The sequence below is a fragment of the Pistacia vera genome, unplaced genomic scaffold (assembly GCF_008641045.1).
Source record: "Pistacia vera cultivar Batoury unplaced genomic scaffold, PisVer_v2 Contig911, whole genome shotgun sequence".
Lineage (NCBI taxonomy): Eukaryota > Viridiplantae > Streptophyta > Magnoliopsida > Sapindales > Anacardiaceae > Pistacia > Pistacia vera.
The window spans coordinates 140,429-154,634 of record NW_022196792.1 but is presented as its reverse complement, the minus strand read 5'-3'; the positions used below and the strand labels follow the sequence as shown (position 1 = coordinate 154,634).

The following is a 14,206-nucleotide window of genomic DNA, read 5'->3' as shown; positions in this document are numbered from 1 at the left end:
ATACTATAAGGATTCTTCTTGCATTGGCTGCCCAATTTGAGTGGAGAATCTACCAACTAAATGTCAAGTCAGCATTCCTAAATGGTTGGCTCAATAAGGAAATTTTTGTGGAGCAACCGTAGGGATATGAAGTGGAAGGGCAAGAGCATAAGGTGTATTTGCTGAGAAAGGCCTTATATGGCTTGAAACAGGCTCCAAGAGCCTGGTACAGCAGAATCAATGAGTATTTGACGAGTTTGGGTTATGCAAGGAGTGCTAATGAGCACACATTATATGTTAGGAGGCTGGAAAATGAGTGTACCATAATTTCACTTTATGTTAATGACCTACTCATCATGGGGAGCAGTTCAAATCAACTTAATGATTTCAAATTAGCCATGCATAAGGAATTTGAGATGACTGATCTAGGGGAGATGTCCTACTTTCTTGGGATGGAAATCCACCAAAGTCACCTTGGGATATTTGTCAATCAAAAGAGTTATGCAACTCAAATTTTGCATAAGTACAACATGGACAAATGCAAACCAGTGGACAGTCCATTGGCTGTGAATTTAAAATTGAGTAAGGATGATGGGGCTGAGAAAGTTGATGAAATAATGTACAAAAACATCATAGGCTGTCTTCTGTACTTGACTGCCACCAAACCAGATTTAATGTTTGTTGCTAGTGTTCTTTCTAGGTTCATGTCCAATCCTAGTGAGATTCATCTTAAAGCATCCAAGAGAGTACTGAGGTATGTTAAAGGGAGTGATGAGCTTGGAATATGGTTCAAGAAAGCAAAAAAGTTTCAGCTTGTTGGCTACTCTGACAGTGATTGGGCTGGATGCATTGATGACATGAGGAGTACATCAGGTTATGTGTTCTTCTTGAACTCAGGGGTCGTATGCTGGCATTCCAAGAAGCAAGACGCCACAGCACAGTCCACGGCAGAAGCAGAATATATTTCTGCTGCTGCAGCAGTCAACCAAGCTATTTGGTTAAGGAAAATTATGCTGGACTTGAGGCAGGTTCAAGAAGAACCTACTGTAATTTTCTGTGACAACCAATCAATAGTGGCCATGGCTAAGAATCCAATCCTACATGGCAGGACAAGGCACATCAAGATCAAGTTTCATGCTGTGAGGGAAGCCGAAAGCAATGCTGAAGTAAAACTAATCCATTGCAGGGGTGAAGATCAACTTGCTGATATCATGACCAAGGGTATACCTAAAACCAAGTTTGAGAGTTTGAGACTTAGACTTGGTGTTTCCAGCAAGCTTATCAAGGAGGAGTGATGATGTAGGTGATAATCTGCTGGAAATGGGACAACCTTTTTGTTGGATATTCAAATATGTTTTGGAGCCAAAGTTACAGCTCATGTTTATTTTGTTAAGTTTGCAGTGGTTGTGGAGCAGATATTTAGCCATTTAAATGCAGATTTTGTGTCTTGTTTAGTTGAGACTTAAACTTGGTTAGGTGTTTGTTTTCTACTAAAGTTGATTTGTAATAAGTTTATTATATTGCAGTAGGTAATACAGTGTTAAAAGTCTGTATAAATGACTTTGTTTTATGAATGAAATATACAGACTAAGAAGTGCCTTTTTGCCGTCTCCTTCATTGCAAATATTCATCCTTTTATTTTTGGACTTCTCTTCCAAGAACCAACATAGACTGAGTTACATGCCCTTTGCTGATATTTATTTTGAGCATCATTTCGCAAACTTCAAATTGATCAGCTCCACTTTTGTTTTGTCTTTTTAAAAAGTGCTTCACCTGGGTCACATGTATCTCTATACCTTATCTCGCCAATCCCTTTCGGGAGCATGGATGGACATAGAAAAAGAAGATATAACATATAATCTGATAAACATTTGCTATTTTCACGCATTTGGTGAAAATCACCCTCATTTTTCTGTTTAGAATCATGATAGTAAGAAATATCAGTAGCAATATGACACGCAAGAAAGCTGTGGTCAAATTCTAGATTAATAGTGCTCCAGTTGAATTCATCAAGTTTTTCAAAATTTTCACGCACGTAATTACCTCTGTGAGCCAACAGTTCTTTGCATGACTTCATTGTATAATTGTCTTTGATTTTCTCAGCTCTATGTTTCAGCTGCTCGAAAATCATTCTTTGCATATCATCGTTCACAGCTTTCCGATACAAGTAATGGCACTCCTCTCTCCATTTGCTGACATAAGGCAGCTTCCGAACACCATTAATGAACTTGCCAGCTTGTATCTCTGTAAGGCAAACATCTATTAAGTTGTACTGTGCTACATGTCCAGACCACCTCTTGTTGGTCGAAGGTGATCTACAAAAAGTAGCCTTTGGCATTTGTTTCTTGACCGTAAAGATTTTTGTCAAGTCGGAGAAAAGAAACGCGATAAATGCGTAAACCTCTAGAAAAACTACCCCAGCAAGAAGTAAGAGAGTAATGAAGATGTCGGTTAGAGGATAGAGATGGGGATCAATATGAATACCAATGACAATCGAGAAGGCAATTAATGCAGAAACAGAGGCAAAGAAGCTGATGATGGGAAGAAAAAATCCCATCCGAGTATGATTTATGTTTGCCTTGGTGTAAAGCACATCATACATAAATCCGAGCTCAATTTCTACCAGTTTAAAGGCCTCTTTATATGCCTCTGGATTGTCTGACTCCTTTTGCTTCTGAATGATGTTGTAGCACTCTATGCGGTCATTGAAGGGCAGAATCATGTTCGCAAAGAGATACTGAAACCTCTTGAACAAAAAATAAGCTTCTTCAATATTATTAGATAACTCCGGCTTTCGGCTCAAAGTTTTTTCATACGAAATTTCTTTCGGTTCCTCCATCAGTTCCATCTCAAAAAATCTTCTTCTTTGATTCCCATAGCTATTCTCATAGCATTTTCCACAATAAGATGAGTGGAAAGCAAGTCCTCTTTAAACTGCTTGTTGCTTGCGGACTTAAGTGCATAAGTCCTTTCTCCATACTTGATGATTCCAGCAACAAATACTGGAATGAATACATATGTAAGGGATGTAATTTTGAAAGAGCGAAAGAAGACATAAATTGCCACTCCAACTTCAACAAGCAGCGGAAGAAAATGCCTTGACCACAACTCATTGTCTTCTAAAGAGTAAGCCGTGATAGTATCAGGACCCCCAAGATCCAAGAGAAGGAAGGGTGCCCAAAATGTCTGGAGTCCCATATTGTAGTGTTTTGAACAACTACTTTCATTAGTTGCTTGGATTTTAGCCAGGCTGCCTAAGGCAACAGTTGCCACCCAATCTGCTGACATATATGTTGACCAAACAACGATCTTTATCCAACTTCTTGTTCTGTATTTTCTCTGAGAACCAAATATGATGAGGATAATTTGTAAAAGAAGGCTTAGTAGAATTACCGCTCGAACTTCCCATTCGTTCCAAAGTTTGGTAACTTGCCCAGAAAATAGATCTATCAACTTCATATGTCCTTAATGATGAAACTGCAAGGAACTGAAAAACCTATTGAAAAACATTTGATGTTACTAATCAAATCTGTACTGGATAGCATTTTATGATGTGATTTATGAATATTACAAGCTTATTGTTTTGGGAGGAAAAAATCTTCTACTTCTTACAATTGAGTCTATATTTCATATAAAAATATCAGCCTTATAAATCACAAATCTTCTACTTATTCCATAATAGAAGGCTTATAGTGCTCGGCGAAAATCATACAAAAACTTGGAATGGCCATGGCCAGTGGCCACCAAGCATGGTTATCAAATTGTGTATCGTATCGTGTATCAAAAACCTAATTTTTTGAATCGTGTATCACGTATCGTATCGTATAGTAAGATACACATTTTTCAAAAAAATTAATAAAATAATCAAAATTTTCTAAAAATTAATATCATCCCCAAGATTAATTAAAGAATTTTGTTCTATTATTGACTTTAAATTACGGTATTACATAATCAAAAATTAATCACAAAATTCCAAGATCAATGTCAATATCTATATCTCTACTTATATTATTATTATCATGTAAAATGGGCAATACATATTCCTCTTCACTTTCTCCATGCAAAATGGGTAAATTTAGACAGGTTTTAGTGAATCGGGTTGGGGTGACCCTGTTTCGACCCAAATTTTTTTTTTGGATCTTTGGCCCAAATTAATAAAGTCATATCGATTTATATCGATATTTTTAAGGATACGAACGGATACGTATCGTATCGTAGGATACATATCAACGTATCGAAAGGTTTATGATATACTTTCTGATACGTATCGTTGACGACTTGTATCGAATCGTATCGTATGATACGTATCAAGTATTGTAGGATACTAACAACCATGCCACCAAGGCCTAATGGTAGCTTTGACACTGCACAAGTGCCAAATGAAAGTCATATATGTGTAAAATATAATACAGTTTTAAATTATGAATAATAATAATAATAATAATAATATATAAACGAAAGCAAAAGAATTACAAGAATATAGAACTCCATTATACAAAACAAGGGGCCACACGCCCCCATCAACTTTTTTTTTTTTTTTTTTTCAAGTTTGCTTATATTTTGGCTCTCTGCATTGGATATGTGTCCCTAATGTATATACTTATTTTGTTAGCTTTTTTATTTCATGTTTCAAATGTTTAATCCTTTCTTACATATAACCTAGCTATTTCCATCTTTTTAGAATGAATAAATTTATCTAATTCCTTTTAGCCATAAAGTTTAATTTGACCCAAAAATCTATTCAACAATATTACGGAACCCCAAAACACTATTTTTCCTAAGGGTCTAACAATTAAATGTGTGCTTTTAAGGAAGTTATTGCATCAAATTAAAGTTTTTTATTCAACTAAATGCATTTCATTGTTCAAATTCATCCCGTCTTGATGTGATTTGCCTATGGCTTAGAGTTAATGACGAAGTATAAGAAAAAGTGAGGTAAAAGGGGGGTGTGTGTGTGTGTGTATAAATTTTTTTTTTTTTTTTTTTTTTTTATATAAGAATTCTGAATTTTTGGCATTTCCTTTAATGGATAAAGTAAAAGGGAAAGAGGAGTGGAAGAAAGAAAAGCTTGTGAAGGAAGAGGGGACAGAAGGGAGTGAGAAAAAAAAAAGGAAAAGGAAATTCCTTTCATGTGTTCTTGCTTTAGCTTCCGAAACGAGGTCCCATAACAATGGAGATTCTATGTTAATAGTAATGGAGCTCAGTCTTAGAGGTCGTTTCTTTTGAGTCACTTAAACACTTAATAGGAACACCGAGCACTTAATAGTTTTATGATATATGATGTATTTTTTTTTTTTTAAATTGAAAATATCTAAATAAAATTTTATGTATTAACACTTTACTAATACATCCTTTTATTGATTATAATAGATTATATCTGGAAAGCATTAGAGAAAATTTCATCGACATATTACAGTAATAAAATTGGTATCAAAACGATTATTTTGTGTTGTTTTATGTTGCTTGAGCTGGTATTATGTCTTTTTTTTTTTTTTTTAATTGCTGTACACTTTTTTTAATTTCTTGTTTTTGTATAACTTTTATGAATTTTTGGTCTTTTTTAAAGGAGAAGGATAAAGGAAAAGAGGAGTTGAAGAAAGAAGAGCTTGTGAGAGAAGAGAGCTGGAAAGAAGGGAGTGAGAAAAAAAGGAAAAGGAAATTCGTTTCATGTACTCTTGCTTTAGATCTTTATCCGTAGGAAAAATGGTCATCAGCATGTAGATGGCGTAAGAGTTTAGGGGTAGTTTTTGATGGATTTGTAGATATATTCGTATCTGAGTGATGGTATATGAAACTTCGGGGTAGTTTCCAAAATTTGTCCGTCAAATAAATATCCATTTCCATTTGGTTGTTCAATGGGAAGCTAAGGTATAGCACATGATCCAATTAGACTTTCTTCTATTCCTCTACTGTCCAACCACCTAAAATGCCGGCTGGTAAATCAAATGTCAACCACATCCAGGAACTCTTACTCCTCCACAAAGAACTTACAACGATGGGGAAAGCTCAAAACACTCATGCAGCTGCACCCGATGATGTCCGTGAATCATTAGCAGTGAAACCTCTTGTGTACATCATCGAGGACATCTTTGAAGTGCAACCTGCCACCCCTAGTGCCGTCCCTGGCTTTGGTTTTGATCAGGTATATATATATGATGAATCTTGTCTCTATTTACTGCAGACTTTTAAGGGTGTGACTATAAATATTATACTATGTAGGGAGCAACACAAATGCAGCTAAATGTATTGGATTACAAGGCTTTCCAATTTGATCGCATGCTCGATCTCTTGTCATCTACCATCAACGAAATTTCCTGCAAGGTTTTTTACACTATGACTTTTCATTCATTATGTTATTCAATATGACAGTAAAAATCTATTTCATGTTTTTAGTCTTATACTTCGCTTCAATCAGGATGGTTTTTTCTTTTCTTTTCTCTTTTGCATTTCTGGGGATTTATATTGAGACCCAAGAACATCAACCTAAAACCTCAGTCATTGCAAAGACCACCACACCGCTAATCTTTTGCTATTACAAAAGCTAAACATCTAGAAAAGCATTGACTAGAGCACAGTCGCGTTCCCTTACCCTACCATTGTAATTTGATGGAAAATTTTTGAGATTGCACTAATTGTTGGTAGGTGGTAAAAGTATGGTGAGTAAGAAAATTAATGATAGAATGGTGATAAAAGTTTGACGAGGATGAAAATGAAAAAAAGAAAAAAGTAATAAAAGTTTTGTTTAGAGTAAAAGAAAATGGCATATAATTCCATATGAGTGTAAAAAAAAACAAAAGTTACAACTCCAACAGCGGGCGCAAACAACGGTTATTTTTTTTATTTTTTTTATTTTTTTTTTTTTTTTTGTATTTATCCATGAAAAATAAGAAAAAAAAAAATTTGTCAGACCGAGATCCTTTCCTAATCTGATCTTTTATATGAGCTTTTAAATGCTTGTGATCGGTGATTACAATATATAAATATACTTATGATTCATGTTTTAAAACCAGACCAGACTAGATAGGATTGGCCTAGGGTTGAATCAAATGAACAATGTTAAACTGTGTTTTAATCACCAGTCAGAGAACCAAATTGCATAGGAACATCCGCTCCAGGATCCAGAATTCAAAATTTTTGAGATTTATTAATTATTAGAACTTTAAAATTTTATTATGTTACGTTGATATCATAACAATGTTTCCAATCCAACCCACCGGTCGAACCTCCAAATCTGAGGACCGGTCCCTTGACTGGGTCAAAGCCTAGTTTGAGTATAAAAACATTGTTTATGATTGATAGTTACATAATAAAAATATACGAGACAATTAGATATATGTAAACAATAAATAAATGAAAATGCAAAAGCGGTATAAGATCTTTAAAAGTTCATATAGAAAAGAATCCTAATTGTTATTTGTCTTCTATTCCCTTTCTCTAACCAACCCCTTTATCTTGTCATAGGAAAACATTTGAAAGCGGCATTATGAGTTTATGACGGTCTAACTCGCCTTGACATAGTTAGGAAGCTAGGGTTTGGACAATAAAAATCGGAAAATTAAAGGAAAAAAAAAAACTTGATGACTTGAAAGTACTAAACATATATTTTGAGATGAAGAAGAAATAGGAAATCTTAGTTAAATAAAGGAAAATAGAAAATACCTTTCATATAAAGAAAAATAGAAAATCAGTAATGCTATATATAACATTCCTCAACTTGTATTGTACATCCATTTGAGAGAGGGATTCATTTTTATAAGAAGAGATTATTAAGTTCCAATTTTTACCTTTCAGAAATAATGTAAAATTTCCCCCTTTAACAGATATGCTGCAAGTTTCCTGGAGGTGGAGATCATGAACTTGCCACAACTTTGGAAATATTCAAAACCCTTAGAAGCTACGAGTGGGATGCAAAAGCAGTGCTAGCGTTGGTTGCATTTGCTTTGAACTTCGGTGAATTCTTGGTGATGCCACAACCTTTCTCCAGCAATCCACTTGTGAAATCAGTTTCACTACTCAAGGAATTGCCAGAGCCTCAAGAGAGCGTAGACACACATAAACTGAAATTTGAGGAAGTTAGCAACGTCATCAAGGCCGCGCTAAATATAACCAAATGGATTGTTGAGTTGAGAGAGTTTGAATCTCAGAACGATATCAATGCCGACCAAATGAAGATCTCCACGGCAGTTTATTGGACCATTCGAAGCATTGTGGGTTGCGCATCACAAATTTTGGCCCTCGCTGGCTTAGGATATGAGTATGCTAATCCTTTCTCTATCTTTCTTATCGTATACGTAATTTAATTGATCTGTGAAAGAAAACAAGTTAACTAACACGTACTTATTGAATTTGAACTCAACATTTCTTTAAACTACTGGATTATTTTAAACGGAGAGTATTATCGTTAAAGATTTTGATGACATGCGAGTAAAAACGAACACATGCAACACATTTATACGGTGATTTTGTTCTTGGTTATCTCAGGAAAATATCATCAATAGAAAAGGCAAGTTTCGCCAAGAATGTCAGCTTCATACACGACGGTCTTAAGATTCTACTCAATCAAATAACAGGTGACTCGTTCCCACAAAAAATTATTGAAAAGATAAGAAACAAACAGAAAACAGTTCCATGAAAAATAATTTTGATTCATTATATGACTAAATAGATAAGTAAAATATACCATTACTTGGTGTGATCAATGCAGAGCATGAAAGGTCTAATGCAGACCGTCAAAGACTTGAAACACTGAAAGCACTCATGAAAGAAGTGCCTACTGATCACACAGAGGTTATGAGAAGATTGATTTATGCTAAAGAAGATCAGCTACCTCTCCTCAAGGTCAAGGATGATACCAAGACAAGGGTTTGCTAATTTTCTCTCATTTCTTTTTTCTGAATTATGAAACATACTATCCTCACCGAATATAATGTAATTGTCTTTTATTTTGTGGTAAAAACAGGCTAGCATCGAAGTGTTGAAGAGAAGGAATGTGCTGCTCCTCATTTCAAACATGTACATTGATGAAGAGGTGTTCATCCTAGACAAAATGTATAGAGAGTTTCCTGATGATCGAACAAGGGAGTATGAAGTGGTGTGGATACCAGTTGTGGACATGTCAACCCTATGGAGCCAAGCAAAGCAAGATCAGTTTGAGAATCGCCAGTCGAAAATGCCATGGTACTCTGTGTATCACCCTTTAATGATCGACAAAGCAGTTATCATGTACATCCAAGAAGTGTGGCAGTTCATAAAGAATCCCATTATTGTGGTATTTGATCGTGAAGGGAAAGTGATCAACAGTAATGCCTTCCACATAATCTGGATTTGGGGAAGCCGTGCATTCCCTTTCACCAGCAGTAAAGAAGCAGAACTTTGGACACAAGAGATTTGGAGAATTGATTTTTTAGCCAACCATATAGATGAGGCCATTCAAACTTGGGTATTATATGCTTATTAAATAATTATTCGTGGACCTGAACGAAATATGCATGACACGCCATAATTTTCAGTTTTTCCAATTTCAGATAGAAGAAGGAAACTACATATTCGTTTATGGTGGAGGAAACATAGATTGGATCAAGAAATTCACAACAGCAGCACAGACAGTTGCGGAAGCTGCAGGCATTAAATTGCAGATCCTTTACGTGGGGAAGAAGGACCCTACGGAGCTGATTTGGGAAAACATTTCCGTGATTAATGTGGAGAAGCTTAGCCATTCATTGCAAGATCTCCCTCTGGTTTGGTTCTTTTGGGAGCGGTTAAAGAGCATGTACCACTCTAGGATGCAACTCGGCTATACAGTGGAACATGATCTTATAATGAAGGAGATTAATACGATTCTCAGTTTCGATGAAAGTGATGAAGGATGGGCTGTGTTTTGCAGGGGTTCAGCCATGGGTATGGCCAAAAGTGATACCATTTTGCAATGCTTGAGTGATTTTGAATTATGGAGAACACATGTGAAAGACAAGGATATTGTGACTGCACTCAGTCATTATCACCGTAAACTGTTATTTGAGAAAATCATGGAATCACCGCAAAAGGATAACATGAAGGTTCTAAGGAAATTGATTTATGCTAAGGAAGATCAACTACTTCTTCTTAAGGGTGACACCAAGGAAAAGGTATGCTGATTTTTTCTTTTTTCTTTTTTCAAATTAAGAAAAATTAATTTCCTGGAAAATCAATTTCACTAATTTTACTCAAAATATTGCTATATCTTATTACCATTGAAACGTAGCAATAGCAAAAAAAAGATTATTGGTCTAGACTTTCGTATTAAAACATGTTCATACTGCATGACAAAAACAGGTCAACATCGAAGTTTTGAAGAGTAAGATAGTGCTGCTCCTCATTTCAGACATGGACATCACCATGGATGAGTTACGCATCCTACAGGAACTGATTGCATATTCTGGTCAGTGTCTAAATGGGAAAGAGATTAAGTATGAAGTGGTGTGGATCCCAGTTGTGGACAGGTCAACCGCATTGGCCAAAGCAAAGCAAAATCAATTTGAGAATCTCCTGTGGAAAATGCCATGGTATTCTGTGTATGATCATTCAATGGTCGATCCAGGAGTGATCACGTACATAAAGATAGTGTGGCAGTTCAAGGAGAAACCTATAGTTGTGGTAATTGATCCGGAAGGGGAAATGGTCAACAATAATGCCTTCCACATGCTCCGGATTTGGGGAATCCTTGCATTCCCTTTCACTAGGAGCAAGGAGGCAGAACTTTGGACACGACAGACTTGGGGAATTGAGTTGTTAGCAGAAAATATAGATAAAATCATTGCCTCTTGGGTAAATATACTTCTCATATATACTTACACCGGAATTAAACTGTTACTAATTATACATTTTTGCAATTTCAGATAGAAGAAGAAAAGTACATATGCTTGTATGGTGGAGACGACATAGAATGGATCAGGAAATTCACAGCCACTGCAAAGACAGTCGCACAAGCTGCAGGCATTCCATTGGAAATCCTTTATGTGGGGAAGAGCAACCCTGAAGAGAAAATTCAAGAAAATATCTCCAGCATTTTGGTGGAGAAGCTTAGCTCCACATTGCTAGAACCCTATCTGGTTTGGTTTTTCTGGAAGCGGATAGAGAGCATGTGGAACTCTAAGATACAACTCAGCCGTGAACTGGAAAATGATCCTACAATGCACGAGATTTTAACAATGCTTAGCTTTGATAGTAGTGATGAAGGATGGGCTATGTTTTGCAGGGGAAGAGAAACAGCCATGGCTGAGGCCAAGGGTGAAACCATTTTGCAGTGCTTAGAAGATTTTGATTCATGGAAAATGAACGAAATAGAGAAGCAACAGGAACAAAATAATAATAGTTAAACAAAACAAACAGTAAACAAAGAATGTAATACGCGCGATTTACCCTGGTTCACCCAATGTAGGCTACGTCCAGCTGAGTCAATATTATTGCAATATGCCTCACCTCTCTCGTTTACAATGAATGAATTGTTCTCACTCCCATAACAAGAGAAAAGTATGTTTATATACTAGGTTTAAGAGATTAAACCTAGTTTTACAAGAATTCTTATTCCTAAGCCCAACCCAAAAAGGAATTAATAACTCAAAAGGAATCCTACAGCGGTTATACATGGAAAAGCCGCTGAAGTAGTCGACAACTCCAACAGAAAAAACATATGGAGGACACGGATTTTGTGACTGCACTCAATCATCAGCTCAACCAACTGCAAAAACCCACATCTATGATAGACATATCATATTTAATATCATAAAAAATAAGGTTTAGGATTGAATAAGGTAATGATACTACTTGCCAGCTTTTGTTACTTCAGTTGAGGTGTGAAAATAAGGTTGCGTTTATTGTTATAATAATGTAAAATAAGTTATTAAATGCATAGATATTACTTCATCTAAGCCACACATGATTATTGAATGCAAATTTCTTACATGGTTTCAGCAGCTGCTGCACACCTCATACTTTGACAGACATTGTCAATACACCTGCAGCATTAATTTATCTTGATAAACCTGCAACATTAGTTTATCTTAGTTTCGTAACAATTAGTTTTAATTGAATTATTATTTTTTGTCTAATTGTTATATTCTGTCCCTCTGAGAAGCATTTACAGCTCGGCCGCCTAAACAGAGTACTCTTAGCAAACAAATATGTTGTGTGCCTTGTTGTAGATTATTCTCCTCCAAGCCAGTAAAGGGTTACAGATTTTTGTGAATTCAGCTCAATCTTTTCGATGAAAAACCAAATTTTCCAATATTTCCTAGCCAATGAGGGGGGAAGGCCCAAAGGATTCTATGCCTTAATTTCTACTTCACGACTAGTCCCTGGAGGAGTGCCAGCTTATATAAGTGACAATTATTGCTCGCAGCTTAATCATTGTTGTCTTTTCCTACACAAAAGTGAAGAGGTGGGCCTGAGATTCTTTGCCTTAAAAGAGGGATAAATAAACTATGTTAAGCATAGGAAATAAAGCCAATAAAATGTGTGCAAAGAGTAAAGTTATACATATTGTATATGAACTCGTGAGAAACGTCTCCCTTTTGACTAAACACTAGACAGAAAAGACAATATCTGACCAACCATTGAAGATTCCTGCTGATTTATGTTGATAGGAACGTAACCTTACATGTGTGCTTCACCTCCATGCTTGTAAAATGTGGCTTTAGTGTAGGAAGCCGCAGGATCAATTAACACAAATTTGCTTGTGTAATGGCCACCTATTACCACTTAATGTGTTGTCAATTTTTGTGTATGAATCATCAATTTTGTCCTTGATTTCTAGGTCTTGGAGAAGTGCCAGCTTAAAGCAATTGCCTGCAAGCTTCCTATGTTTCTGGATTCATCTGGTAATTTTAAGGAGTATCATTCAATATTCTATATGTTTTACTGTAATAAAAGAAACAGAATCCTGGTGTTAGATGAAGCAACTGCATCAATTGACTCGGCTACAGATGCCACTCTGCAAAGAATAATTCGAGAAAATTTTCCGGGATGCACAATGATAACTATAGCTCACATATTTCCCACAATAACAGATCGTGACATGGTTATGGTCCTCTCTTATGGTATGATTCCATCCACCATGCTTATACCTAACCCAAAACTCAATAGCTCCAAACTCTGAGTTGTTTTCTTTGGTAGGTGGGGTTGTAGACCATGATGTGCCCTCAAAGCTTATGGAGTCCAACTCTGCCTTGCGCTAATTTGGTATCAGAATACTGGTCAAATAATAAGAAAAAAGTCCATGGAGAATTGAAGAATTTCTCTTGAAATTCCATAGTATATATATGCTCTATGCATATTGAAGCAACTGTTCATTCAAACTAAATGACGCCACATATTCATTCCATAGACTAATGTTTGTAAATTAAGGGACAATTGTTTATACTGACTTCAGGACGCAACACTAAAATGAAGTTTTCTGATTTCTGCTGCCACTGATCAGCAATAAGATATGAGCCTATAATTTGTTACCATTTAAGAACCAACTGCATTCTATACTATATGCTAAAAAAGCATGCATTTGGTAGCATTGTTATCTACAAGATAGAGTTGTCTTAGTATCAAAAACGTGTTGGTTGGCTCTTATAAAATAAAACGACTCCTCAAGAACTTAAGAGATTAGCACCAACAATGGGGTGAATCGGGTTAAGATGTTCTCAGTGAAAGTATTACCAATTTTGGCAATTAAGTTGAATTTATGCTAAAATGAGAACAGAAATTACAAATAAATCACAAAAAAACATAAAAATAAAAAAGCAAGTAGACACAATATTTTATCGTGGTTCGGCTGCAAACTTGACCTACATCCACGCCTCAAAGCTTTATGGCTTTGAGGATTCCACTATGAAACTTCAACCCTCAAAAGATATACAAGTTACATTCTTCTCTCAGTCTTTCAACTCTCTCGAAGTGAAAAATCTCACATTTTACAAGTGAATAACCCACATTCAAATCATATTACGAAGTAAAAAAGTACGAATACACACCGAAAGAGAAAAACTAAAATTAAAATAAAAACTCTTTCTCCTCCAGAAGGATTGGCAAATCAAGGCTCAAAGAATGAATTATATATTAGGAATCAACAGTAAGCTCTTAAAAGATGAAAAATCATGAAATGAGAAGCTATTTATAAACAATAAAAGACACAGAGAGAAAGCTTGAGTCATTTTCTAACATGTTTTCGCAAAACTCATTTTTGCCTTTCTGTCAAAAACAC

At 35.7% G+C, this 14,206-nt stretch overlaps 1 protein-coding gene across 1 annotated transcript; it reads left to right on the top strand.

The window, feature by feature from the left end:
- Positions 1-5,974: 5,974 nt before the first annotated feature.
- On the top strand, positions 5,975-13,111 carry LOC116119931 (protein SIEVE ELEMENT OCCLUSION B-like). The gene is made up of 11 exons (XM_031405868.1): positions 5,975-6,121; positions 6,199-6,300; positions 7,800-8,233; positions 8,461-8,549; positions 8,684-8,841; positions 8,939-9,418; positions 9,504-10,103; positions 10,291-10,782; positions 10,854-11,305; positions 11,929-12,025; positions 12,770-13,111. The coding sequence occupies exons 1-11, from the start codon at positions 5,975-5,977 to the stop codon at positions 13,109-13,111; spliced, it is 3,393 nt and encodes a 1,130-aa protein (XP_031261728.1).
- Positions 13,112-14,206: the final 1,095 nt, after the last annotated feature.

Excerpts from the sequence above, each read along its gene's own strand:
- LOC116119931 (XM_031405868.1), top strand. The coding sequence starts at position 5,975 with ATGGGGAAAGCTCAAAACACTCATGCAGCTGCACCCGATGATGTCCGT. Across the intron at positions 6,301-7,799 it reads TCAACGAAATTTCCTGCAAG|ATATGCTGCAAGTTTCCTGG; the intron begins GTTTTTTACACT and ends CCCCTTTAACAG. Across the intron at positions 10,104-10,290 it reads AGGGTGACACCAAGGAAAAG|GTCAACATCGAAGTTTTGAA; the intron begins GTATGCTGATTT and ends TGACAAAAACAG.